This window comes from Protopterus annectens, chromosome 8.part0 (genome assembly GCF_019279795.1).
Source record: "Protopterus annectens isolate FY-2018-M chromosome 8.part0, PAN1.0, whole genome shotgun sequence".
NCBI lineage: Eukaryota > Metazoa > Chordata > Ceratodontiformes > Protopteridae > Protopterus > Protopterus annectens.
Window position 1 is genome coordinate 782,336,923 of NC_056741.1, and position 26,234 is coordinate 782,363,156.

General features: G+C 37.6%; 1 protein-coding gene across 1 annotated transcript in view; it reads left to right on the top strand.

Annotated features, from left to right (window-relative positions):
* NEK7 (NIMA related kinase 7) overlaps window positions 1-26,234 on the top strand; it is a 1,336,142-nt gene that overhangs the window by 978,443 nt on the left and 331,465 nt on the right. The window contains exon 8 of the mRNA XM_044080252.1: window positions 23,387-23,481. Coding sequence (XP_043936187.1) covers window positions 23,387-23,481 — 95 coding nt within the window. The remainder of the gene's footprint in view (window positions 1-23,386; window positions 23,482-26,234) is intronic.

The window sequence follows — 26,234 nt, forward strand, 5'->3', positions numbered from 1 at the left end:
TTTTCGTTAATAATTTCCTCACTCTTTCCTGGGTATCTCTGGAGTTTCCTGATGCTAACTGCCCTCTCTGTTTTGAGGTCTTACAGTATAGAATAAAAAGCATTCTAGCTGCCCCTGCTTTTTCTGATTTCTTTAAACTTGCAGACTTTACACTGGTGACTGTAAACTTCTACTAGCAAATGCTTCTTACCGACTGTTTTTGCCAGAGGCTGAAGGGGAATTAACCCTGCCTTGCTATGTGTGGCTTTGCTACACTCTCCACCCTACCTCCATTCCCACACACCCCATATAATTACAGTTGTACTTAATTACACTTCCAAATCACACATACAACCCACTCTCTAGCCCCTAAGGCTAACCACGTTTCTCCTCAAACTACACTAAACACTTCCCCTATTTTATTAACTTATTCTCTTCATTGATATCACCTTCTGTCCTTCTCACCTTTTCCATATTCTCATAACTGAATAAATACTTCCTTTCATCTGAGATCTCAACATCTACATATCCCTTAATCTGCTCAGTCATGTCTTTCCATTACAAACTTTCCACAAAACACTACACTTCTCTGCTATTTCTAAAATCACATTCCTGTTGCATTTCACACGCAATTTTATTTCCTCTATAAAGTGCTGTTCTAAATAAAAACTAAAGTAATTGGCTCACCCCCTTTCTTTTTGATATTTATCACTTGATATTTACAACCCATAAACCTATATACTCCTATACTCACTCAAAAATTAATATTGAATGTTATATTCCTAACAGTACAGCCTATTTTTGCTCCCTATTGAAATGTTTGCCCTCAAAATGCAGAGTGCCAAAAAGTAAAAAAAAAAAGACCAAAAACCCAGAGGAGAGCAAATATTGAAAGTAACTCTTCTCCTTAAAACTCGGGGGGGGGGCAAGATCCCCACACCCTGCAAACATATATATCAGTATCAACTCCAAGATTGCCATACCTCAGAGAAAGGAAATATTCCAAGAAATGGCATCTCACACTTGCTATATACAAGTCCAATCTTTCTGCCACTTAGTTTCCGCATTTCATGACTCAATATAGCAGGTCTTGACGTTTCAAATGGTTACCGTATTTTGTCCTCCTTTCAACTTTTCTCCCACTATCTCAGTACATTCTCTGCGTGACTCATTCCTATCAGTACAAAAAAATTTCCTCCTTCATTTAATATTATCCCACTATTCCAGGACACTTGCATATCCATACCATTATTTTGTACCTAGCTGTCCTATAAAATTGCTCCAGCTACGTCTCCATTTGCTCCAACTTCAAACTACTTAATCAACAGTTTTCTTCTAATACATGATCTAGGTTTCTTGTTTCTTCCCTGCCCATAAACTGCAATTCACAATTCCTCTAGAACATCTGTTAAACACACAAACATGCCCGCGTTAAGTATGTGTGTTATACGCCTACTAATCATAATCTAACACAGTCAGAACTTCACTCTCTCACACAAAAAACCTTCTCAACTATAGAACAATGGTTCTGTAATCATTGCCTTCTCCTTAACCAAAAGAAAACCAACTCTTTTTTTTTTCCCACACCTACTACTCTATCTTCATATCACACACTAATCTGATAATGGAAATTATCTCTCTCTCTCTCAAAAACAACAAAACTCACTATCACTATTGACAATCAATTGACACAATCATTAAAATCTTAATAAAAAAATAAAAAATCAAAAAACTAAAACTAGGCTCTCTATAGAATCAAATTATCTTTACTACTGAAGCCAAAACTAAAACTACCACTCACTTAATCTCAACCCTTTTATGTCTTTTCCTATCCTACCATAAAATCTCTCCATAATCTTACTAGCAAACTTACCTCATCATATAATAATATTGCCAATAATATTTCCATATCTTCATCATCATCTCCATATATCTCAAAAATCTCAAAAGAAAAAGAATCTCAAAAAGCCACATCACTACACATCAACTCACCACTTACTATATGCCCAATGCCTACAACACCCCTGAAATCACCCACATAACACCCCCACCCTATCATAACATAACAAACTCACCAAACAATCACAAAATCAAAAATCAACAAAAACAAACATCTGGTCCCAACATCCCAACTCAACTCAGCTTCTCACTCCACATTTTCCAACTCAAAATATGGAACAACTTACCAGTTACAATTACACACTAACATCCAAATCCCTAAAAAATCCTTCAAAAAAACAAAAAAAGCTATGCTCTTATCATATTGTTTGTTTTCTCTTTTTTTTTTTTTCTCTTTTCTTTTTTTTATTCATCTTTCTCTTCATTCCCTATCTCTTTCTCTTCTCTTCTATATATTAATTTATTTTTTTTTCTTTTTTTCCTTTCTTTCTTTTTTATAATTTTGTTTTTTTTTTTTTTTAAACAAAGTATTTTTCTTTTATTTTTAATTTTTTTTTTTTTTTTTTTTTTTTTTTGTAGTTTTTTGTAGATTGATTATGTTCTTGAGTTTGTAGTTTTTAGGGAGTTGGCCTCCACGGAAAAAAAATCAATAAAAAAAATACTACTATAACTAGTTCCCTCTATTTTAAAAATTCATTTCCTTCAAACAGTTCCACAAATTGCAAGACCCATATCTAAAGTGCCTTTCAAATCCCCATACAAATTTCCAGTCAGCTACAACATTATAACAAATTTACAACTCAAATGACAAGAAAGCAGTAACACTTACAGACCCAGTTACTTCAAGATTTGTAAAGCAATACAAATGTTATAATACTCGAGTGAAACTTTTTACCTCTGGAGGTACACACTTGTTTCCAGGACCAATGCAAACACTAAACGCCACTAAAAGAAATCATTGCACAGGCCCTAACAATACATATAGCTCAACAAGTAACTCTACTTACAGAACAAAAATCCTTAAAATTTCTTGCATGAATATTGGTAGTGTAAATAAATGGACCACATTAGAAGCCTGGATAACTCCCAGAAACCTTACCATTCTTGTCATAATAGAGACTTGATTAAAAGATATCTGCCTTTCCAGCTTTTTACAGTCAAACTACCTAGGGCAAGTCTTTGAACAGGTGGAGTAATTCTGCTTATCATACATAACTCAGCTCTCCTCGTTGCCAGCAACACCAACTCCAATTCTAATAGTGACTAAGCCCCTAACTGGATAGCAGTCAACCTTACCATTGGCAGTTGCACTCACCTTACAATTTGTATAATTTTCATTCCTCTTCTAGTCTCTAAACCGTATCAAAACAATGCTTGAAACTCTTCTGTGCTAAATGGTCTGTACTCCACCTCATTTTTCCTAGAAAAGTGCACTGAAGCATGCCATTATCCTCCTCCTAACTTAAATAGCATCCCTAAAAACATTGAATGATTGAAGATAAGAAAGTAGTCATTATCCACTAGCTAAGATCTTTGAAAAGATCCTATGCAAACAACTACTCAAACACTTAACCAGCTGCAGGCTTCTATCAGATAAGCAGCATAGCTTCAGAAATGCCTTTAGCACTGCTGCAGTTTACTGTTTGGTATATAGTAACATCAGTGATGACAATCACTAGAGTATTTGTAGATGTGGCTAGAGCATTTGAAACCGTTGACCACAGCCTGCTGATTATACAAGTAAAAAAATCCTTTGGCCAGAATAACATCACTTATTTATTTTTATTTTATTTATCCTTTTTGATCAGATTAGTCCTACTAGGCTAGTGACCTCTTTTCAGGGGAGAGCTGGGGTAGTATTTATATAACTGGGGAAAATTTGCCCAGGGCATCAGGGAACTTCCCCTACTCAATGCGAGTGGAGATGCTCTGTGACATAGCACTTCCTGCTTCTTCTGTGGGCATGGAAGTGTCTCAGAGAAGCAAGAAGAATTATGGAGAGTATTTGTGTCAGAGAAGGAGTTGTGAAGAGAGAAATGGAAAGAGAATTTTAAGTTTAAATGTGAAAGCAGTGGAGCCTTCACAAAAAATAGTTTTCAGAAGAAATAGTAAGTGAAGGAGAATAGCTGAGGTTTAAAATGATTGAGAAGCGAGAAACACAGGAGGAGAAAGAAGTAAAGGGTATCGAGCCTTCACAGGCTACAGAAGTGCTGTTTCAGGAGAGATTGTTCGAGGGAGATGCTGAATCATAGCAGGGATGTATTATTACAACCTTCCAATCTGGAGGTTTGCAGGATGTATATCTAAATGACATAATTAAAAAGAGTGAACCAGAAATTGATAAGGCAATGTCATGGGGAGAAATAATGGATAGGATACAGGAATTAGTGGAAGAAATAAGAAAAGAACTGAAGATGTAAGCACAAAGCATGAAAGGAGAAAAAAAGGGAAGAGAAGAAAATGGATGTGAGAAATAAGTTTTTTGTAAGAATAAGCAGTAAGAAGGAGAAAAAAAACTTGACAGATATGAAATCTAGGATAATTTTATTGCACCCTTGGGAACCACTCCCAGAGAGTTAAGAGTGTTTATTCAGATTAGTAAAAACTTTTTGTGACATTTTATTTGAATCAGGACAGTATATGGAAAATTTTTAGAACAATATGAAGTAAAGAAAAATTATAGCTCTTAGAATATGTTGGTCATGCATTTAACAGCGAAACAAAAAAGAAAATGTATGTGCAGTTTCGAACTGAGGTAAAAAAAATTATTGAAAGACTAAGACTGTATGCAAGGATGTTATAGACATTACAAAAATATTATGATAATAGAGGTTTATGGACTGGGGGTTGTGAATCTGTTGTATTGCAAATGAATAATGAAAATATGAAGCATGTACCAAGTTTTATAAGTGTGGATGGAAACAGAGGCTTTGTGAAATATTGGGGCAACTGAAGACATGTTTCTTTTGTGGTAAAATGATCATTTAATTAGTAATTATGATAAGAAAAAGTGTTATTTGTGGTAAAGTAGGTGATGAAGCAAAAATTGTGAATTGAAATGTGTAAAATGTGAACAAACAGGCATTCGTGGATGGATTATGAAGAAAATTTAGAAGAATAAGGGGGTGGGAGGATGAACATGAATAAGAAATTGTTCAAGAACATAAAATAGAAGTGGAACAAGAGGAAAAGCAGGAAGAAAATATAATGGCGGACAATAAGGGATTGGGAAAAGATGATTGATACAAAAGGGGAGATGAAGAGGAGGATGAAATAGTTAATTTAAGTGAAGAGGGAGACTTTAATTGGGTGATGATTAAAGGTAAAAAGAATTCTATTAGAAAAGAGTAAAAGATAGAAGATGTAAATTTAAGAATACAAAAGGCAAAGGATGAAGAAGGTAGATAATGTTATGCAAAAGTGAAAATTTTAGTTACAAATGTGAATAGTATAAAAAACATTAAAAGAAGGTTAGGTATATTAGAATGGGGTAGAACAGTTGATATGGGTATTATAATATTAGAAGATACATGAATTTTGAGAGGATAGGGACGGCAAGTAAATTAACTGTGGAAATGAGAGGTTATTTGGAATGTAGGAGAAGAAACTTGATTGTGCATTGGAATTTTAAGTAAAAACTTAATAGAAATTTTGGATTGTCTTTAAATATTAGGTAGCGTGAAAGTACTGGATGTGAGATGGAACAAGCAAGTATATAGAGTTATTGCAGTATATGCATATCTTGCATGTAAAGAAAGAGGTGATGTTTAAAAAGAATCATGATTATGTGAGTGTTAATATGCAAATAATATTGGTGGGAGATTTTGTAAAGAAGGAGAAGAGAAGGGTCTAATGTTAAAGTATATTTTAAAAAGTGGAAATTTATATTTATGGGATAACAACCAATGGGCATATAAAAGGGGTAATTGAAGAATGAAAATTGATTATTTTATGATTTTTGGAAAGTTTAAAAATGTTATATAAAGGAACAAAAGTAACCATTTTTTCAGACCATGTGACAATTTGGTTAGAGATCCAAGAAAAAGAACGCTATATAAAAATAGGTAGAGGTATTAAAAGGGTAAATGAAACAGATTTAAATGAGGAAGTCAGAGAAAGGATTGTACAATTATGGAAAGACCATAGAGATAGGTGGATGTTTTATGAGAACCTGACAAGTTGGTAGATAAGTTTCAAAGAAAAATATAAAGCAAGTGTTTTAGAATTCCAAAGGATAAAAAGAACACAAGAAAACAAAAAGTATAAAGAAATTAGTCATCAAACATGTAGAGAGATAATAAGAGATAGAAAAAGATTTTTGAAAGAGAAAAATGTTGTATGAAATTAATAAAGAAAAAAATATTTTTTGTGTAAACAAATGTATTTTTTACAAGGAAAGAAAGAGGAGGTGACACCATACTTTAGTTATAAAAGAAAATTGAGTAATGAGAGAAATAAGAAACAAAAGAGGAGATTATAGGACACAGATAGAAGTAATGCATATAATAAAATAATATAAGTAAGACATTTTTGAAGTATTATACAGAAAGAGGACATAAATGGAGAATGAAAAAATAACTAAAGGAGATAATAAAGGGATGGAAAAAACATAACAGTGAAGAAATGGAAAATGTATTAAAGATAATGAATTTAGAATCAGCCACAGGCCTGGATGGGATTGAATATTCAGTGTCTAATGATATGATAGATTGGCAGAAGGAAGTATTTTATAGAGGTACTAAATGAATGGTTAGAGAAATGGGTGAAAGCCAAAGAAATATGCAGTAGAGCTATGAAAGTTATATGAAAAAAAGGTGATAAAAAAGATGTAAAGAATTGGAGACCAATAGTGTTGAACAGTGTGGACTATAAGATATTTATGAAAGTAATAGAGAAGAGACTGGAAAGTAAAGTGAATAAATTATTGAATGAAACAGTATTTGGAAGAAAAAAGGAAAAGAGAGCCAAGAACTTTTGATGATAAGGGAAATAGTAGAGGGCATAATGAATAGAAATTCAGATCTTAAAATGTTGACAGGTGATTTGAGCAAAACATTTGATAAGGTACAACATGACATTTTATGGGAGATTTTAACAGCGTATAATTTAAGTAAAAAAATAAACATTTGTTTCAGTATATAAAAATAATAACAAAGCAAAATTAGAAATAAATGGCTGGTTAGGTGAAGATATAAATATTAAGAAGTGGTATAAGACAGGGTTGTCCAGCAAGCAGTATTTATGTATATTTGACTACCACAGTAGTCTGTTGATCTCAGTGGACCCATTTGCAGGCACAGCCCGGGTGAGAAGAATTTTATAAGAAATGAACAAATCATATTTACAAATACAAGGCTATACTGAAAACATTTATTTTTTGTGCTATTATGAATTAATATGCTCAGCATGTTTTATGAAGTTATTGTAGGAAAGTATTTTGTGAGTTTACTGACTTTACTGTGATTCAGAGTTTCATGCAATTGCTATCCAACCTGCGTAATCCAATAATGGTAAGAGAATGAGTCTAGTTGAGAAGACTTAAATATCAGTAGTGTAGTGCTTCACAGCATTTTACTGTTTAACAGTACACAAGCCCTTAGAAATATACATAGCAGTAATCATTTTGATGGCAACTGAAAAGACATGCACATGTAAACTGTAATGTTCCCCATGTTATTTTCTTTGGTGGTTTAGCTAACAGTATGCTTTTGTTGCCTTTATTTAATTGAGTTCTGTGATATTTTTGTGTTTTATTGCTATTTAGTATGCATTTGTACTTATGCAGCATTTTACTACTTTGACTTATATCTTCCTGTTTATCTCTTTGGTCAAACAGTGCTTAGCAGATGTTTTCTACTTCATTTACATTATGTGTTGTGTACAATTTTTATAATATGTTACAGTGGCTGACGTTCTGTTTTCTGTTGCTTTGGGGATTGGAGGAGTACTAATCGTTTCTTTATGATCTGATGTCTCTTCTCTCCATCTTAATGTATGAGCTACCTGAGCTGATCGGATCTGACCACGGCTTCTTTTTTGGATCCAGGGCTCAGGCTCCTCCTCTACACATAATTCCTTATTGGCCCTGCTGTACTTTGGATCTCATTTGCTGCCTATTTAATCCAAACATGATCCAAGGGCTGAGTGCAAATTTCAGAGATAAGTGCATTTTTTTCTAAACTTTGAGAATACCTTTTGGTGAAAACTTCTTTCTTCCTCAGTGTAACTTTCCTTCTGATTACCCTGTGTATTTTTCTCATAGTCTATTACCTTTCAGCTACTGAGGAAATTTCGGTAAACTTCTTCCCATCTTTTCTCCCTTACTACCTGTAGTGTAAAAAAAAAAGTGTGTTTCTGGCTTTTTTGTCTGGTATTTAGTGTTGATTGTTAAAGCTTTCTTCAGTACTTTTAAGTTAAACTATTAGTGGCAAGGCCTGTGGTTTTAAAAAGTGTAGCACCTGCATGCAGAAAATCCATTCCCCCTCAAAAAAGACCCACATGCCTTGTGTGTCTGTTGCTTGAAGTAGACCACGTTGACACCGCATGAGAGTCCTGTGTTGCATTCAGGACCAGGCTCTTATTGATTGAAGGAACAAACTTGTACGCAAGGGCCTTCTCCTTGCCAAGCAGGAAATTTGACCACTTCAGCATCAGTGTCTGCTTCTCCTTCAGCTAAGACGCCAAGAGACAAACCCAGGATTTCTAAGAAGAAAGATAAAGGAAGAGTGAGAGAGAAGCAAGGAAAATGAGAAGGAAAAAGAGAAACAGAAAGAAAAAACTTCCCTAAACCTATCAAGCCCTACCAGTCTGCTGCCAGAGCGTGTCAAAGGCAATTTGATCCTGTAGCCTTACAAGACTAGGTTCAGATCTTATCTCCAGTACCTCCATGTAGTTTTTTTCTGGAACTAGCAATTCCTCTGCTTCATTCTCCAATTTTCCAAGAAAGGTTGATCCACCGATCTTCCAGGCCACCTTTGGTGGCATCCACTTTTATATACTTTCGATCATTGAGAAACTTTTCAGAAGCAGTGTCAACAGGATGATACACAAAGACTCTGATGGGTATCCTCCGGGTGACTCCTCCACCAGGGGCTCTAGGTCAGGTCCAGGTAAAACCCTGATTAACATCACTTTCACTGGTCCACCCATCAGATCTGGTGCCCACAACTCCAAGTGATACCCACGAGAGGACTTTGTCAGAGCTGAGAGCTTGGTTGGATTTGACTCTGACAGTGTCCCTCCACCCTTTCAACTCCTATGCCGTCAGATAACAAAGGGTCTCTGAACTGAGTTGTGGGGCCAAGGTATAGGACTCTGGGATGACTCCGAGGTTTTCAGAGCCATCCCTGCCCTTAGGTCTGTGATGGCAAACCTATGATGCACGCGTCAAAGGTGCCACATGCAGCGACATTTTGGGTGACACACCAGTGATCACCAACACCCGAGTTACCTAAGACACTGCTTTTGCATTCGTTGCACATGTGAAGTGCACTGAATTATTTTGTGCCAGGAGCTTTTGAAATGCCAAACCGAAAATGTTCGCCATCACTGCCTTAGGTACTTCAGCTCTTGAAAGATGCCTGCTTTAGAGCTGTGTCAGATCATGGCCAGGGACATTCCTTCCTTAGGATCTTCAGACCCTATGGAGTCTTCCTCAGCAGCAGTCTCAATTTCAGCTTTTAAAGCATTTGAAAATGTTCCCTCCAGATCAAGAGAGGTCGTCTCTCACATGCACTCGGCTCTGCCCTGACTCCGTCTGGATCCGACAGCAACATCCAACCTTGGTAAGCCTTAAGAGATCTCAGCTGGCAAGCTTCTTCTTTGGTTCCAAGTCATCTCAGGAGCTCTGACCCAGAGAAGGCCATACAAAACAGTTGAAAGAGAAGATATCTGGACTCCCATCAGGAGTCAGTCACTGAAGATATCAACTTTGAACAAGAGGAGAGGGTCCCAAAGATCCCCTCTAGAAGATGTCTCCTTCAGAGATATTCTCAAATTGATGAAATAAGGGGGGTGGGGGTTGGTCCACTGAATTTTCCTCCTAAGAGGAGTGTGTATTCCTCGAGACATTCGGGGTTGGCTCATCAATTCCTGGGTAGTGTGTCACCCCCCCCCCCTTGAACAAGCTCATTGACTTGGTCTCTCAGTGGGCTTAGAAGGAACCCAATATGGTGGAGCCAATTCCCAAAAAAATTGCTCCTGTCTACCTGTTGAATCTGGACATCTTGGGGCAAAGCAGCAATTGCCTCATGTACACAGACAACCCTCTCCTCCTACCACCTAACACTACAACATGTGAGAGATGCACTTACATAGTCAAACTGGAAGCAAAGCTTTCTTCATCCAAGACTGGACTAGACAGTCAAAAGGAAAAGGTAAACACTTGCACCACACCACACTCATCACATAGTCCCTCAAAACCTACACCACCAAAACACACACATAGCAACACAAAACACACACCTACATTTGTGGAGGCTCTCAATAAAAATCTACTCAAGCAACAGAGACCTCCAAAGCAGAAACACATGCAACCTCCACCCCCCCCCAACACAACCCAAATGACACAGCCCACAAACTCAGTGTGCCACTCAACCACAGCCCATAAGGCATAACAACATACCCAACATTCTAGTCATAGGTGACTCTGTAGTCAGGCACACTGATGTTCCACTCACCAGGCTAAACAAGGAGAAGGTTACTGTCAGCTGCCTGTCGGGTACCAGGATCCGTCACATAATGCACACACAAAGGTCACTCCACAACAAGTACAAATGTGACTCTGTCATTGTCCATGTTGTTGTGAATGACCTGAGACGTCCCTGGACTACATTAAAAGAGACATGGAGGAGCTCTCCGATCTTGTAGTCCAGGCAGATATGACCCTAGCCCTGAGTAGCATCCTGCCGTCACCCAGAATGATACCACAGTACAAGGACAAAATGATTGACTTCAACAATTGGCTAAGCTTCTGGTGTCGTTCTAAGGGGATCCAGTATCTGTCTGCCTGGGATGACTGGATACTGGCTAAGGCTCTTGCCACCCCTGTAGTGCCTTTTTTAGGCAAGGTTCAAATGACAAATTCACCACCGTAACAGGTACTAGCAAGGAAAATCTGAGGGTAATGCTACTCAGTGCTAGAATCTAAACCTCCTACACATCCTCATCCTGCCCCCACCCCCATTAGGGAAACCACCGTAAAAAAATGTCTCCAAAGCCAACTTCACGCTTCTTAAGACAGAAGTGGCAAACTTCACGACACCCATGCAGACGGACAATAGAGGTACAACTGCTGATTCTACACAAATGCACTTTTTAAGCACTTACACGAGTGCATGGATCGTGCTATCCCTAACAGAACCAATATGCTAGCCTCCAAAAAAAGGAAGCCAATCTGGTGGTCCTCAGCCATAAACAAACTCTACAACAGAAGAAAGAAACTGTTGCAAAACAGAGTAAAATCCCATGACTGGAAGAACTCCCTGGTCAGCCTCCGTAAGAAGCTGACAGAACCCTCATAAAATCCACCAAAGTTAGTTATGAAAACAAAATCGCCACTGATTCTAAAGACAACCACAAAGCATTCTATAGCTATGTCAAGATTCTCAATGGCAGCACTCAGATCTGCTCTGAGTTAAAACCAATGGCACTAAATATACACAACCAATTGATATTGCCAGCATCCTGGCAGATAGGTTCATTGCTAACTTTACCCCCCCCCCCCAAAGGGCTCATATGTATTCCAGAAGAATGCAAAGTTCCTGTAATCACGGCTGCACAGGTAAAAAACACACTCTCCAAAGCCAAGAACACAGCATCCATGGGACCTGACAACATCCCAGGCTGCTTTCTACATGAACTACAGAATGAACTGGCACCCCACCTAAGCACCATGTTCAGTTATAGCCTCCCCTCACGCTTTGTGCCCACTGAATGGCACACAGTGACGGTTATCTCACTCCACAAAGGGGGAGCCACCACAGACCCCGAGAACTACTGCCCCATTAGCCTAATGAGCCTGGTCTACACGGCCATGGAATGTATCATCATGGAACTTATAAACAAAGACATTGGTAATCTCCAAACTCTGGACCCCACCTAGTTCGGGTTTGTAAAAGGCAGATCATGTCTCCTAAACCTGATTGACTTCTGTTGAAGCAGTCACCAAAGCCATAGACAAGGTTAAGGTGGTTCACACAGCCTATCTAGATCTCGCCAAGGCTTTTGACACCATCCCCCACTCTGGAATTATAGATAAGCTCGCTAAACTAGATATAAATTCCTATGTCACAAGATGGGTTGCCAACTGCCTCACTGACAGAACCCACACTGTGAAAGTAGCAGACTCCAAATCCGACTTCAGAACAGTGGCAAGTGGAGTACCACAGGGTTCACTCCTGGGTCCTCTCCTGTTTGGTATCTACTTTTCTGAAGTACAGGCTAACACAGAAGGTCTTTGGCTAACAAAGTTCGCAGATGACTGCAAAGTAGGAGCCATAACTGAAACTCCTAACGATGTGGACATCCTGCAAAAGAGCATTACTAAGATAGATGCCTGGTGACAAAGCCATGGCCTCAAGCTCAATGCCAAAAAGTGCATTGTCATCCCCTTTGGTAAAAACTCTGTACCCATGAGCTACCATATTGGTGGTAGTCTACTTAACACCGAAAGTGTGATAAGAGACCTGGGGACACAGGTAGACAGTAGTCTCTCCTTTGATAATCACATCGCCACAGTAGTCTGGAAATCCTTCTACGTGGCACACCTCGTCACAAAAGTTTTCTCATCCAGGAAAAAGGAGGTCATTGTTCCCCTCTACTCGTCACTCATTAGACCCATTATAGAGTACAACAGCCCTTTTGTTATGTATCTCACAAGACATCTTCAACAACTGGAAAGACTGCAGAAATACTTCACAAAGAGGATTACTGTCCTCAAACAGATGCCCTACGCAGACCGTCTCAAAAAACTCCAGCTTTACTCTGTCACATATCGCATACTCAGAGGTGATCTCTGCTTAACTTACAAAGCTATGTCAAACCCAGAGCTGTTGGACATGCTTCACTTAAAGAAATCCCAGTCCCTCCGAGCTGCACACTTTAGGGACCTAAACCTTGTCACCACAATAAACAGAACATGCTGGAGTGATAGATTTCTGTCCCAGAGACTTCCCATACTTTGGAGCAAACTACCTCTCTGTATCAAACAAAGCTCCTCATTAATACTCTTCAAGAAAAATCTTGATGATTGGATGGGAAATAGGGAATTCACTCCAGGGATCACCTCTGTGGCTCTGCTCGACAGGGGCACAAGAAAATAATTTTCTTGAGTGACGAAAGACAGGGTACCTTTTTGGCTAGGCTTATATAGGCCCTAGGGCCGATAGCATAGTACATATCTATGAACCTAAAAGTTTTGTATATCCTAGGAATAGACCATACAGGGGCAAAGGTCCCACTGTACATGCCATAGCAGTTGTGGTAACCACATAAAACAGTTTTCCAAGGAGAACACCTCTGTCCATCCCCCTAACAAGATAGTCCAGGGAGCTGGACAGATTGGGAAAGCAGATATTTCCTGTTCATGCACTGAATTACCTAGCACATATGACTTGTTTCCAGAGGAACTTGACCAAAGAGCTTTCCAAGTCACTGCAGGGTAACTTGCCTACCGATAAATAGAAAATTGTGGCATTGCGTCTGTCTACCCTTCAATTGATGTCCAACATGTCAAGTCTACTCCAACACAGCTCATGGCACATTGAGAGCAGCTGGCACATTCGTTGCTATTTGCAGGCATGCCTGGATGTGTCTTTGAAATTCTGCACAGGACTTCAGGACATCGTTCATTGGTGCTCCCTTCAGTGGTTCATCTCTTTTTGGTCCCAAGGTCAAAGATATGCTCACCAGAAGTGACCAGGAGTGCAAAACTGTCTGCTGTAGGAATATGTTTTTTCACTCCTCAAAGAACTTTTTCCCAAAACCAGAAGGGTAGAAATATGTTATGGTTTCATAAATCCCAGAATTTTGCCCAGGACTTTTTGGGTGACAGATACCCTTTCAGTAGAAGGAAAATAACTTCAATAGATGTCACCCCAGGAGCAGAGGCAGACCACGTAATCAAAGGTTTCAAGGTCTCTTTACCAAGAAACCCTTTCAGCATTCCTAAATGGTTGCCTGACTGCCGTACTCTGTGAGCATTTGGGGGTGCTTATCTCTGCACCCTCACTCAGGATTCCTGGGTGAAGAAGATAATCACCAGAGTGTATGCTGTTCCCTTTGTCTTCACCCCCACCCCAATAAACAAAAAAAAAACATTCTCAATATGCCACCCTGTCGGTGGAATTTGACTGCAGCAGAAGTTCCAAAGGTGCTAGAAAAATGAGTCATTCAGGAGATCCACCAGACTAGCAAGTATCCGGTGTCTATTCAAGAATCTTTTTTGTTTCCGAAAAAGACAGCGGACCTCAGGCCCATTTTGGACCTCAGCCACCTTAGTCAGTTCATGAAACAGACAAAGTGCTGGATGGTAATGAGTCAGTCCATTCTGCCTCTTCTGACGAAGGATGACTGGATGTGCTTTGGTATACCTTCAGGGTGCCACCTACCATGTCAAGATGGCAAGGCAATGCAGGAGGGTTCTTTTCTTTTGGCTGGGAGCCAGTCACTTCCAGTTTAGAACATTGCCCTTTGGTCTCATCACAGCCTTCAGGTTTACTAGATGCTTGACAGCTTATAGAAGGACGTTTTGATTATCAGGAAGGTATTCCCCTGTCTAGATGACTGGCTTCTTATTGCTTCCACCAAGGGTCTACTTGTTCAGTCCCGGGACGGCTTGTTCCAGTTCTCTCACCATTTGTGGATTACTGTAAGCTTATGCAAAAGCCAGCCAACACTGATACAGACAAAAGAATATATAGGGTGCCACCGGACATGACCTGTTAAATAAATATGCGAAGGAAAAGCTGTAGGATTTATTGTATTTTGTGTTATTTGTTGACTGAAGTAGATCACTAATCCATATGGAATATTTTTGGGTTCAGTCCATGGATACAAAGTTGCAGACATGAAGAGTAAGCAAACAGTGGGACTGATTGTATATGAAAAAGACAAACATAATTGCAATGTGATTGTAGTAAATAATTATAGTAGGCTAGGTGATAGAAAATATGATTGACATTAAAATCAGATGCTGCTAGATTGCTGTAGATACAAATACAGATGCTTCCCTCCTGTCTACTTTCTTGAATTCTGCATTTTTACCAAGAAAGGGACAGTAATGGACAGGTATTGAACGCGAGGTTTTATATCTAGTATTTTGGCATTCTTAGCGACTATCTTAAACATGTTTTTCTGTTAGAACACAGTTCTCTCAAATGCAAGATGCAATTTAAAACTTAAATAATTCTAAGGAAAAGAAAGATTCAGTTTCTTTAGTAAAAAAAATGTAGTCTGTGGGTTGTTAAACTTTTAAATTGTTCTAATGGTCCATTTACTAGAGCCTCTTAGCAAAGAACGGAATCTAAATGCTTGATACGCTGTCAGAAAAATTATTGTTGGTTACATCTATCTCAGATCTGTTAAGTTTTTAAGAGAGACAAAAGGGAAAGTTACAGAACTGCAGAGGGATTTACTTCCTAGCAGTTCCATCTTGCCTCAGAAACTGTTCTTCTTCTAGTAGGTGTATGTAGACAACCAAAGCCTTTTCAACAACCTCCTTCCTCTAGAACAGTTTATATCAGAGTCAGAAATCAGCATATACATGGCCTGAGTAGTATCAGTTTCGTTATACTGCTATGCTAATTCTTGCTTTTGTATGTTTCTTGAGTTTGCAAGAAGTCTAAAATAAATATATTTCTGCTTTTACAGTTTTTCTTGGCTTTGTTCTCATCAGAAAATGTGTAGGTGGTCATAATGTTATTTATTGTTAGCATATTTTAGGACCTTTTTAAATTTGCATGGTTTTGCTGGTATTCTATGTTTATAGGCTGCAGTCTAATAGTGTGCTATTTTCTTTTTCTTTTCTCTCTCTATTTCCCAGATAAATTATTTTTTATACTTGGTATAGCTTTGCAGTTCACTATTAAGTAAGTCCTGGTTGCTATATACTTTGTTTTAGCTGTTGAATATTGATTTTTTTTCTCATTTTAAAGTATGTTGCTGTTTGAGCTCATTCTTAGTGCATTTGTTTTTTTTTTTTTTCACTTTGTCTGTGAATATAAAGCTAACCTTTCACAATTCTTCCTTTTTACGTGGAAATATTCTTATGCCTTCCTACATCTTGCTTTTATTAGAAGACTACTTGTGCTATTAATGCATTACTTGAAATCTTGCTTATAATGCAGCTAGTACAGATATCTTTAAACTTTATTTTCTATAAGGTATTTTATGGTTGGTATTTTGAAGGTATGTTATTGAAATCTTCATATTATATTGACCCTACCAAATAAAAAAAAAAAATTCAGACCTTATTTTTCTGTAAGATATAGAAGTTATTCACTTTTTGATGTAAGACTGACCGTTCTGTTCTATGGCTGTGTTGCAGTTAAGTCATGATGAGACGTTCAGAGTATTCTCTTGTGAGATTAAGAAACATTTCCCCTTCTATTAGGAGCATGTTGAGTAATTTATTTTATTTTTTTTTTTTATTTTACATTTGTTTACTGGGAAAGTCCAACTGTACACAGGTCCTTTTTTCAGTGTAGGCCCAGGGATAAAAGCTCCACATGAAACATGCATATTAACAAAGATTCAAGTACAATATTTACACAGTTGTAGACAGTAACAAGTATCAATTGTTTGACATGCAAGCATAGTTTTCAAAAATTTGATATTCATTTGTATTCAAAGAAGCATAAATAGGAATTTACAGGTATGAGAGTCTATCAACAGAACATTAATTTACAATTAGTATTTCTTAGTCATCAGAGATGAAGGACGTTAGTTTGAAAAAGAAAGTAGTGATACTGAGATTTAGTTAGTAACTCAGCGTAGAGGCAGTAATTATAATCAGTAGGAACAGGCAGTTTAATCTGGAGCAGTACATGAGCATAGCCATTTTTTGGATAAGTGAGTTTTTAGCGTTAATTTGAACTGTGCTGAGGTTGTGGTGGATGTTATGTTGGGAGGTAGGGCATTCCAAATTTTAGCTGTATAGTTGAAGAAGAGGGATTCGCCAGCCGGATTGTTAGCAGTGGTAATTTTATCAGAGTTTTGCTACTGGATCTTAGTGGTACTGGAATATGGCTGAAGTAGGTTTTACAGGCAGGTGTATTTTCTTTGAGATGGAGTATTTTGTAGGCCGTGGTTAATTGGTTATATAGTAGGAGTTGAGGAAGCTCTAACCAGTTGAGTTGCTTGAGTGCTAAATAGTGATGCGACCTAAAGTTTGAGTTGGTGACAAATGTTGCAGTTTGTTATAACATGTCTTTAGTTTTGTTAGGTCTGATTTTCGTAGGTTGGGAAATATGGGTGATGCATAGGGCAGGGTTGAGATTAAATGGGTTTGCGCTATAGTGACCTTTGTGTTTTGTTGTGAAGTAGAGTTTGTTCCTATACAGCGTATCTAGTTTTTTGTATACTTTTTTATGGTTTGAGATGTGTATGTCAAATCTTGTGCTGTTATTTATTTCAACGCCCAGAAGTGTAGTGTGAACAGTGGGTGTGATGATGGTGTTGTTTGTTGATATAATATCAAAAGAGAGGAGGAGTGCAGTAGTTTTAGTGAGAACAGCATAAGTTTGGTTTTATTGGGGTTCAGGATTAGGTGGAACTTTGTCAGCCATGTTTCGACTGCCAGAAAGGACTCTTGTGTAAGTGATTGTAGTTCTTGTATGGTAGGGGCAGCACATATTATTGTGGAGTCATCTGCATACTGAATAACAGAGGCATGTGGGGCTGAGGTATGGAATTTGTTTGTAAATAATGAGAAAAGTAGGGGACCTAGTATGGAGCCTTGGGGGAACACCTAGGGTGACAGGAAGATATTCTCTGTATATTTGATTCTTTTCAGTCTACTGATGTTAGGATTTATGTTTGTTTACAGGAGTAGCATGTTGGCAGGTTGTTGGCCCAATGTACAATCTCTTTCAAGTGGACATTTTTCATTACTTGTATATTACTGGTTTCTGTGAGCAGTGTTTGAGTTCTGGTTCATGGTGTATCAGGTTTATTTATTCTGCAGCTTCTGAGTTTCATTTTTGTAATTGCTCATTAATACTGCAGTCACATTTAACTTAATTTTTTTCCAGCTATCTGTTCTTGCCAGTATTTTTTTTTCTTCAGGCAAATTAGTCCATAGTCATACAGGTATGCTCAGCACATCAGATGTGATATAGTTATGGAGTCAGAAATGGAAAGGGCTGTATGTATACTATATCCTTTGTTTTGGTTCAGAGAACCAAAGAAAGCTTGCAGCAGTATGGGATGCATATGAAACCCTCCACTATGATCTTTTTCTCCATTGATAACTTATCCCCTGTGAGTGGTTCTGGTTATTTTACTCTCACTCATGTATGCCCACGAAAGTTGATTCTCATTCTTTAAAAAGGTATTAGGGGGAGAGGTGTTATTCAGCTTGCCATAACCCTCTGTCACTTTAAAAATTGCTGTCACTTTTGGACTGTTGTCTTGAAGGATGGCTTTTTTCAATTGTCTGCCAATATTAGGAGGTTTAAAAGATAAGAATGAAGAAACAGTTTTGTCATTTGTTAAGAGATGTTCAGATAAGCGTATGGGTTCACAGAGAAGCAGGATCATGCCTTTTATAATTTTTAGCAGATTTCCTGTGTAGCTGTGGTACAGCCCTTTTTCTTGTTGTTTGGAGGATTTCTTAGTAAAAATTGTAGTCAAAAGCCATATATGTGACATTATCACTCAATTTATACTGTTATTGTCTGAACCAGTCCTTCTGATATTTTGTAACCAGATATGCTGTGGTGATCTCCAAGGAGGATTTCTAATCTACCATTTATGTAGATGATTTACTCTTCAACCCTAATTTGGACAGAGTAGGAGCTAAACTTTGCAAGTATTATAAGGATGTTGATGCTGTTTTAAAATGCTGGGGGACCTTCAATCTTTCAGACCCTTGGAGAGTGTTGTGTGGTAATATTAAGTAATGCATTCCTAAAGCACCTCATTATGCAGTTTGTTTAAAACTTGTTCTTTCCTATCGATTTCTATATTTCACATGTAATGTCTAAAATTTACCCTTAAAGACATCTCCATCTATCTGTAATTTACTTCCCCTTATTACCTTAGATAGCAATGTAGTTGGAGGAATTTCCCATTTCATCATGCAACAGAAGAGATTTAAAGAGCTATTAAGTAATAAAATATTTACTTTATTGCTGCAACTTTTCTGATGCCAGTAATGAGTGTAGATGCATCACTGCTAAACCTTTTGCCACTGAAGAATTCTAAAGATTAGTGTCCTCTTAGGTTGAGAAACAGACAAATAAGTTCAAATTCTTTTAGACAAAATTTAGAAAATGCAGGAGTTCACTGTCACTTGATCTTTCCTCAGTCTCTCAGTCCTCTTTTATATAAACATGAATCATTACAGTCTGCATTGAGGCTATTAACCTTGTACATCGTTTTTATGGAGAACAAGGTTGCACCTATATAAAAGCTGCCTTTAGCGAGATTTTACCATCTGCAAAGTAGAGCAATTATTGTACACCAAGGCACACACCTTTAGTACATGGGCTTAAGCAGTCATGTACTATTTATAGTATGGCTTTGTTAACTTACTGAGAGGAGTTTAATATTGATCAATGTATGTTTAGTAGGGATAAGTTGCCCTTGAATTTCTTTGGTTCAGGATATTTCAGTGGCAAACTTATAGGCTACTTAACACCTTTTTTATAATTCTTTACACCCCTGCTTTTTACAAGTTGCATACCTAATACTGTTACAAATTCCTACTTCTGTAGTGGCAGTAGTATATTGAACAAGCAGAATGAACTTGGGTTCTTATTAGATGAATACTTATGAGAAGAAAAGTCAGGCTGTGGTGTTTTGATTCTAGTTTATAAATCACTTCATTAATCCACAAATGGAAACTTTGGCGGTAAATATTTATATCCAAAAATATTCTGTACATATGATTGCATATTATTACTGCCCTAATTGTGTTCCTGTAGACAGCTTGAATAGTTGGGATTTTTGAACAAGATTCTTGATCAGCCAAAATGTATATTAGCAGGAATTTTTAATTATCCCATTATTGGCTGGGTAGCTTGTATTACTGCTACTAACTTTGCAAGAAAACATTTAGATACTATAACATTCAACAGCTTTACACAGTTAGTATCAAAATTAAAGGCAGTAATGTCTTGGATCTGGTTGCAGCAAATGTGGATAAATTGGTACGGAATATTCATATATGTGCACCACTAGGGAGGTCAGGCCATAATACCATATGGTTCAAGGTAGTACACTTTAAAAAGATATACCCAGCTTGTAAAATATATTATGGTAAAATTAACTACAGTTACATAAAGGACAGCCTGTATTCTCAAGACTGAAGTACATTAGTAACAGAGAAGAAACAGTATGTGGCTACAGTTAATTACATACTTCATTAAACAAAGCTTTAGAACTAACTGCAGTCCTTAACAAAAGGACTGTAAAAAGGGGCACATTACTAACATTGTGGAATTCAAACACTGTCAACATTTATAAGAAAAAACAAAACTTTTGAAATTATAAAAAAAATTGAGCAAAAGGAACAAAACTAACTTAAACAATATCAATACATTTTTTCGAAAGCACATAAAAAGAGATAAGGAAAGGTGTGAAATAAGGCTCACCTTGGTTGAGAATAAAAAAGAATGTTATAGATACATAAATTCCTATAAAACTAACACTCATTCAGGAATAACTCTTATAGAAGGAATCATTTTAGCTGAACCCTTTGAGACAGCCAGCACATTTATTGACTGCTTAACAAACCATCACAAATAACTTGGTTGAAACTGAGTTATCAGAGTTAGTATTTAATGAACCTTGTCTAGTTGTAACTCAAGACTTTGAAGTAGTACTGAAAAAAAATGAAAATAGGTATGTCACCTGGACCTGATAACGTTCCTTCTTGAGTATAACAACTCATTTTGTGGTTATACTTCTGTGCAACATAAATGTCTAGAATTGATCCAAAAAAATGTACAAACTGATTTTTATCATTTAACTTGTCATATGTTGGAAGATGTAGACACACAAACTTATTTTCCTTTATTTACTACTGTTATAGGGATATCTTAGTACTAGCATATTAAATATTTCACAACATAGAATTAAGGAAACTTTTATATTTAAATTAAAAAATAGTGAATATGTATAACAAATAGGCGCAAGAATATGAATTACTATGTTGGTCACTGTAAGACTAATTTGTGGAAAAAGTTTGACAAATTGTGTATCATGTATATGAATAGATTATCATTCCATGAGTCCAATTCAGTATTGTCTTTCAAGAGGAATCTAGATTTGCGGGTGGAAGATACAGGCTTTTCAGCAGATGTTGTGGAGACCATGTTCCTTGCCAGAATTCAGGAATCAATGTCATGAACTTATGAAATGGTCAATAATTAATATTGCAAGCATTTTATTTAAACATTTTAATTGTATATGCATTTCTCAACCATTTTAACATCTCCATTGTAAACTATTGCTGTCAACTCATATGCATGTCTGATAAACTGTGTACAACATTTACAGTGTGTCCTTTCCATCTCTTACATGCCTTAATTATTATAGCTGAAAAATATGAAGTCATACTTAGACCTCTATTCCATATTATCAAATTATGCAACAGCTGTTTTTGCTAACTATTATGTGGAGTTATACACACCTCTTCAAAATTAATCCCATAAGAAGTCCAGCTTTAGCTTGTTGATTCTAATCTTCCCATTTTAACCAGCAAAGTAACAAATCTCCGATGTTTTCTCATTTATCTGAATAAATTAACTCGAAAGATAAACATTTCAAATCTGATAAAGCTCAAGACTTTGATGGTCTTACTGCTGATCTTTAAAAAATCTGAAGACACTAAATAATGCTGTCTACATTCTGTCCCCCATTCTTGTACTTCTGTGGAGGTCATGGACATATGCTAGTATACTAAATCCTGATGAATTGGAAATTGAACTTGAGGCTGTCTTTTGGTAAACTAGAATAAATGCCAACATGTCACATTTTTTATCAAATAACATCTATAGCAGGTAGCTTTCTTCTCCACTAAAATTTTCTGATTGTGGGTTAGGGTCAGAGATGGGATACTAACAAACCTTTGTGAAATATTTTCAGTGTTGGGAGACCGTTTTCCATGTTTAATTGTACTCATTTTTTTAAGAACACATGAAATAATGTTTGTTAGTATTTGCTGTTCTGTCTGTTTTTCCACATGCATTCATGCACTGTTAACCCTTTTTTATTTTCATTATTGTGTTTGTCTTTTTCTGATGGCAATAATAATAAAGCATGTTAAGCTGAAAAAAAAGATCTTATGGAGCTGTTTTTGTGTATCGTATTCTAATGTGGAATTGTAAAATTTAGCTTCATACATTTTTATGAGTACACATCAGTTCAGTGATATTTCTTTCACTTACACCAGAGCCACAGTGATGTCATTGTAGAGTGCTCCATAGTAAGGTGTGGAATTAAAGGGTAAAATGTCTCTGGGACATAAGACAGGACATTGTTGGCAGGCTCAGTTTCGTTTGGTCTAGGTGCAACCAGTATACTTTTTGCATAGTCTAGAGCTCTGTGTTTAATACCTTTTAACCAGGTAGACAGCAGTTTGTTCATATATTCAGAGGTGACAGAAGATACTTGGTCAGACTGACTTGTTTAGGACCATACTAGCATTCAGATGGAGATTGTATGGGTGAAAAATGAAGCATACATCTGCTCCCTCCAATTCTACGATGTGGATGTCTGAATCCCTTCCTGTGACCAGATGACATAAGATCAGTTAGTGGCTCTGGCAGTGGATGAGTTGTGCAGGTAAGGATATGACTGGACAGCTGATGCTAGGTTGCACATTCTGAGGGAGGGAAGAGGTTCAGCCTACTGCAGTATTGAAACTAACTTGAGAGTGGCACTGCAGTCAGCAGTATGGACCATAGATATGTGTTTTACACTTTGTAAAGTCACATCTGTGCTGCAGCCTTCATGGGGCTTGCACACCCATAGGGGAAAGTATATTAGCCCTTCCTGTCAGCCTCCAAGAAGGGAGAAGATAGGCCAGAAACAGAAAAAGCCTTAATGGTTGCCTTAGTGACATCTGCTCCATGAACACCGTTTGCCCCGTTGTTAGGAAAAGAATGGGTAGTAGAGGTGACAGCCAGATGGTTAACAGGTATGTCACAAAAAAGATGCAAAAAATAGAGATAGGTAAATGGCTGATAACATTTCATAGCATTAATCTGCTGTACTGCAGTGACTGCTTCGAGTTTGCTTACTTTATTGCTAACTGTTTAATTTCTAATTTTTTTCTTTTTAGTGGGTACACCTTATTACATGTCTCCAGAGAGAATACATGAAAATGGATATAACTTTAAGTCTGATATCTGGTCTCTGGGCTGTTTGCTTTATGAGGTAATGTACAGTATTATACAATGCTGATTCATTTTTGCAGTTTTCCTTGTGTGCATGTAATGTTGCATTTTCTAACATCTTTGGTGCTTAAGACTTCCTGCATTTTTCTTGGTAGGCATACCCTCTTTAATGAAATGTAACAATACGTGATAAGTAGGGACTGGTGGTGTATAAGGTGGCTGCGGTGGTGCAGAAGTTGACGTTGCCACCTCAAAGCAAGAGGATCTCCGGTTTGATTCTCTTCTAGGGTGCCTTCTGTGTGGAGTCTGCATGTACGTCCTGCAGTCGCATAGGTTTCCTGTGGGTGCTCTGGTTTCCTCCCATGTCCCAAAGACATGCTGTAGGTGGATTGGACACTCTAAATTGGCCCTAGTTTTGTGTGTGTGTGTGTGTGTGTGTGTGTGTGTGTGTGTGTGTGTGTGTGTGTGTGTGTGTGCCTTCTGTGGAAGGTTGGGCGCCGGGCTGGCAACTCGACTCCATAAAACTCCTCTGCCAATCGTTCTGCGGACCATTCTGCTGTGGCAACCCCTAACCGGGAAAAGCCAAAAGGAGTAGAAGAAGGGACTGTTGGTGTATGTTTTGTGTGTAGTATTTACAGTCCTACTTGTACTTGGCAGTCTTCTGAATTTGTCCAAAATTTGTCCTTACTTTCTACTGTTTGGATTGGTTTGTACTGTTTGCTAGCCTTGGTGTGTACAAGGGTACTGTATTTGAAGATATAAAATTAAGTTCTGCATAGATGGTATTTGCCTACAAACACCCTCAGCATTCTGAGCTTACTGGTAATCAATAAAGCCAGCCTTTTCATAGTCTGATGTAAAAGAAGGCCTTTGGAAATTGCCAGCCTTTTCATAGTCTGATGTAAAAGAAGGCCTTTGGAAATTGCCGTTTGCAGACTGGGTTGTGGTAAATCAGTTGCACTTTTGTGGAAAAACAAAATACTTTTTACACTGCTATAGTGATGCATTGAAATTTGGCTTATGAAGTTTGTCCTCCTTGATAGCGTCCAAAAAACAGAACTGTCTGCATAAGTCTTCAGGGACTCGTGATTCACCAGTTCTGGCCTTCCTCCTACTGTTATCTTTTTCCCAAGTTGCCATAGAAGTGACAAAACTTGCTTAATTTCATACCGGATAACAGACTGAAGTCACTGTTTGTCAACTGTATGCCCTGTCTGCCAGAGTCATCTGCAGTCTGTAGGCCACCTCAATGCACAACAACCTCTTTGGATAAAAATCTGTTTTCTCCATCTTGGTTTTAACAAATTCTAAACAGTGGAATCCTTTGTCACCTTCCAGAATACTATTGTTTCACAAATCACACCTCATTGCCTTATCTTCCAAAGTCATTAACTTCTGCTCAGTGTATGTGATTTGCCTATTCAACTTCACTGACTCGTTTGTTATATGATGTATGTCTGCTGTAGTGGTAATGCTGAATCATAATGTACTTTAAAAACTCAGTGGGAATCGTTGTTGGACATGTTAAGTTGTTTCATATAGACCACTTTCATCTGTTGCACAGCTTACAAGGCACTGTCAAAATCCATGTTTCAAAGCCACATAACTGATTAGGCAGTTGATCACTTGACAGCAGTTTCCTTTTGATCCTCTGCAAACATCTCCTTCATTTTCTTTTGACAAAGTCGTGCATATAGACAAAATCTCTGTCACTTTTCTGAAAGTCACATTGATAACCACGTTATAACCCCCACCATCACCACCAATAAACTTTGTTTTAACCCATCAGAGTGGCTGAGAAGAGTGATCAGCCTCATGAAGCATTGCAGGACTTCCCTGGAAAAGGTAATGATGACTGCAGATTGACCAGAGACCGAACATACCCACAAAGGGTGGTCCACCTCCTAACAGCATCTAAAAAACCTTCAGAAAGAGAACTCTGTATAGGTAAGTGGTACAGGTTAATCTTACAGGACACTCAAAAGGGACTGGACTCAGTTTTCAGCCACAGTTTTCAACAGGTCTCCTGTATCTTATCAGAAGTCTTCTAGCTTCATAACAGTTAAAGTTTACCTTGCAGCTATCTCCGCTTACCATTAGGATTTTGGTCATTCATCTGCGACCTCTATTAGGGTTTGCAGCCCTTTCCTGAGAGGAGTGATGCTTTTTCTAGACAGCCATACAAAGATCCAGCATCTCTGTGAGATTCTAGTTTTATACTCAAGACTTGATATCAGTTCCATTTGAAAGTAGATTTGAAGTTTTTGTCTTGGAAAATGGTTAACGTTTTTTCTTCCTGGAAAGCCTTGTACCTAGTTGCCATCACTTAAAAAAAGAGTCTTGGTATTGCATACTCTGTTCTGTAAGCCTTCCTGTGCTCTTCCCAGAAAGAGTGCTACATAAAATCAACCCTTAAGCATCATCAGAATTTAATTTTAACCAAACCATAGATTTACCAGTGTTCTTTCTTTGTAGTACTGACATGGGGAAATTACTTTTTATATTTGTGTAAAGAATTGTTAAAACTAAGCTTTATCTTGTTTTTCAAAACTAATGCTTGTGTTAATTTACGTTTGGGGGATGGGGTAAGTGTTTGAAGTAGTTTTCACTGTGTTTTTTCCACACACAAACAAGTCTGCTTCAGTGCTTTCCTTCTTCACTGACTACTATTGTCAGTCTTACCTGGGTTTCAGGTATCTTTTTTGGATTTACCATGGAATAACTTACCATTTCCTGAGGTTTTACTTTTTCTAGCCACAAAAAGAATACAATTTCCAAACAGTGATTGGCCCT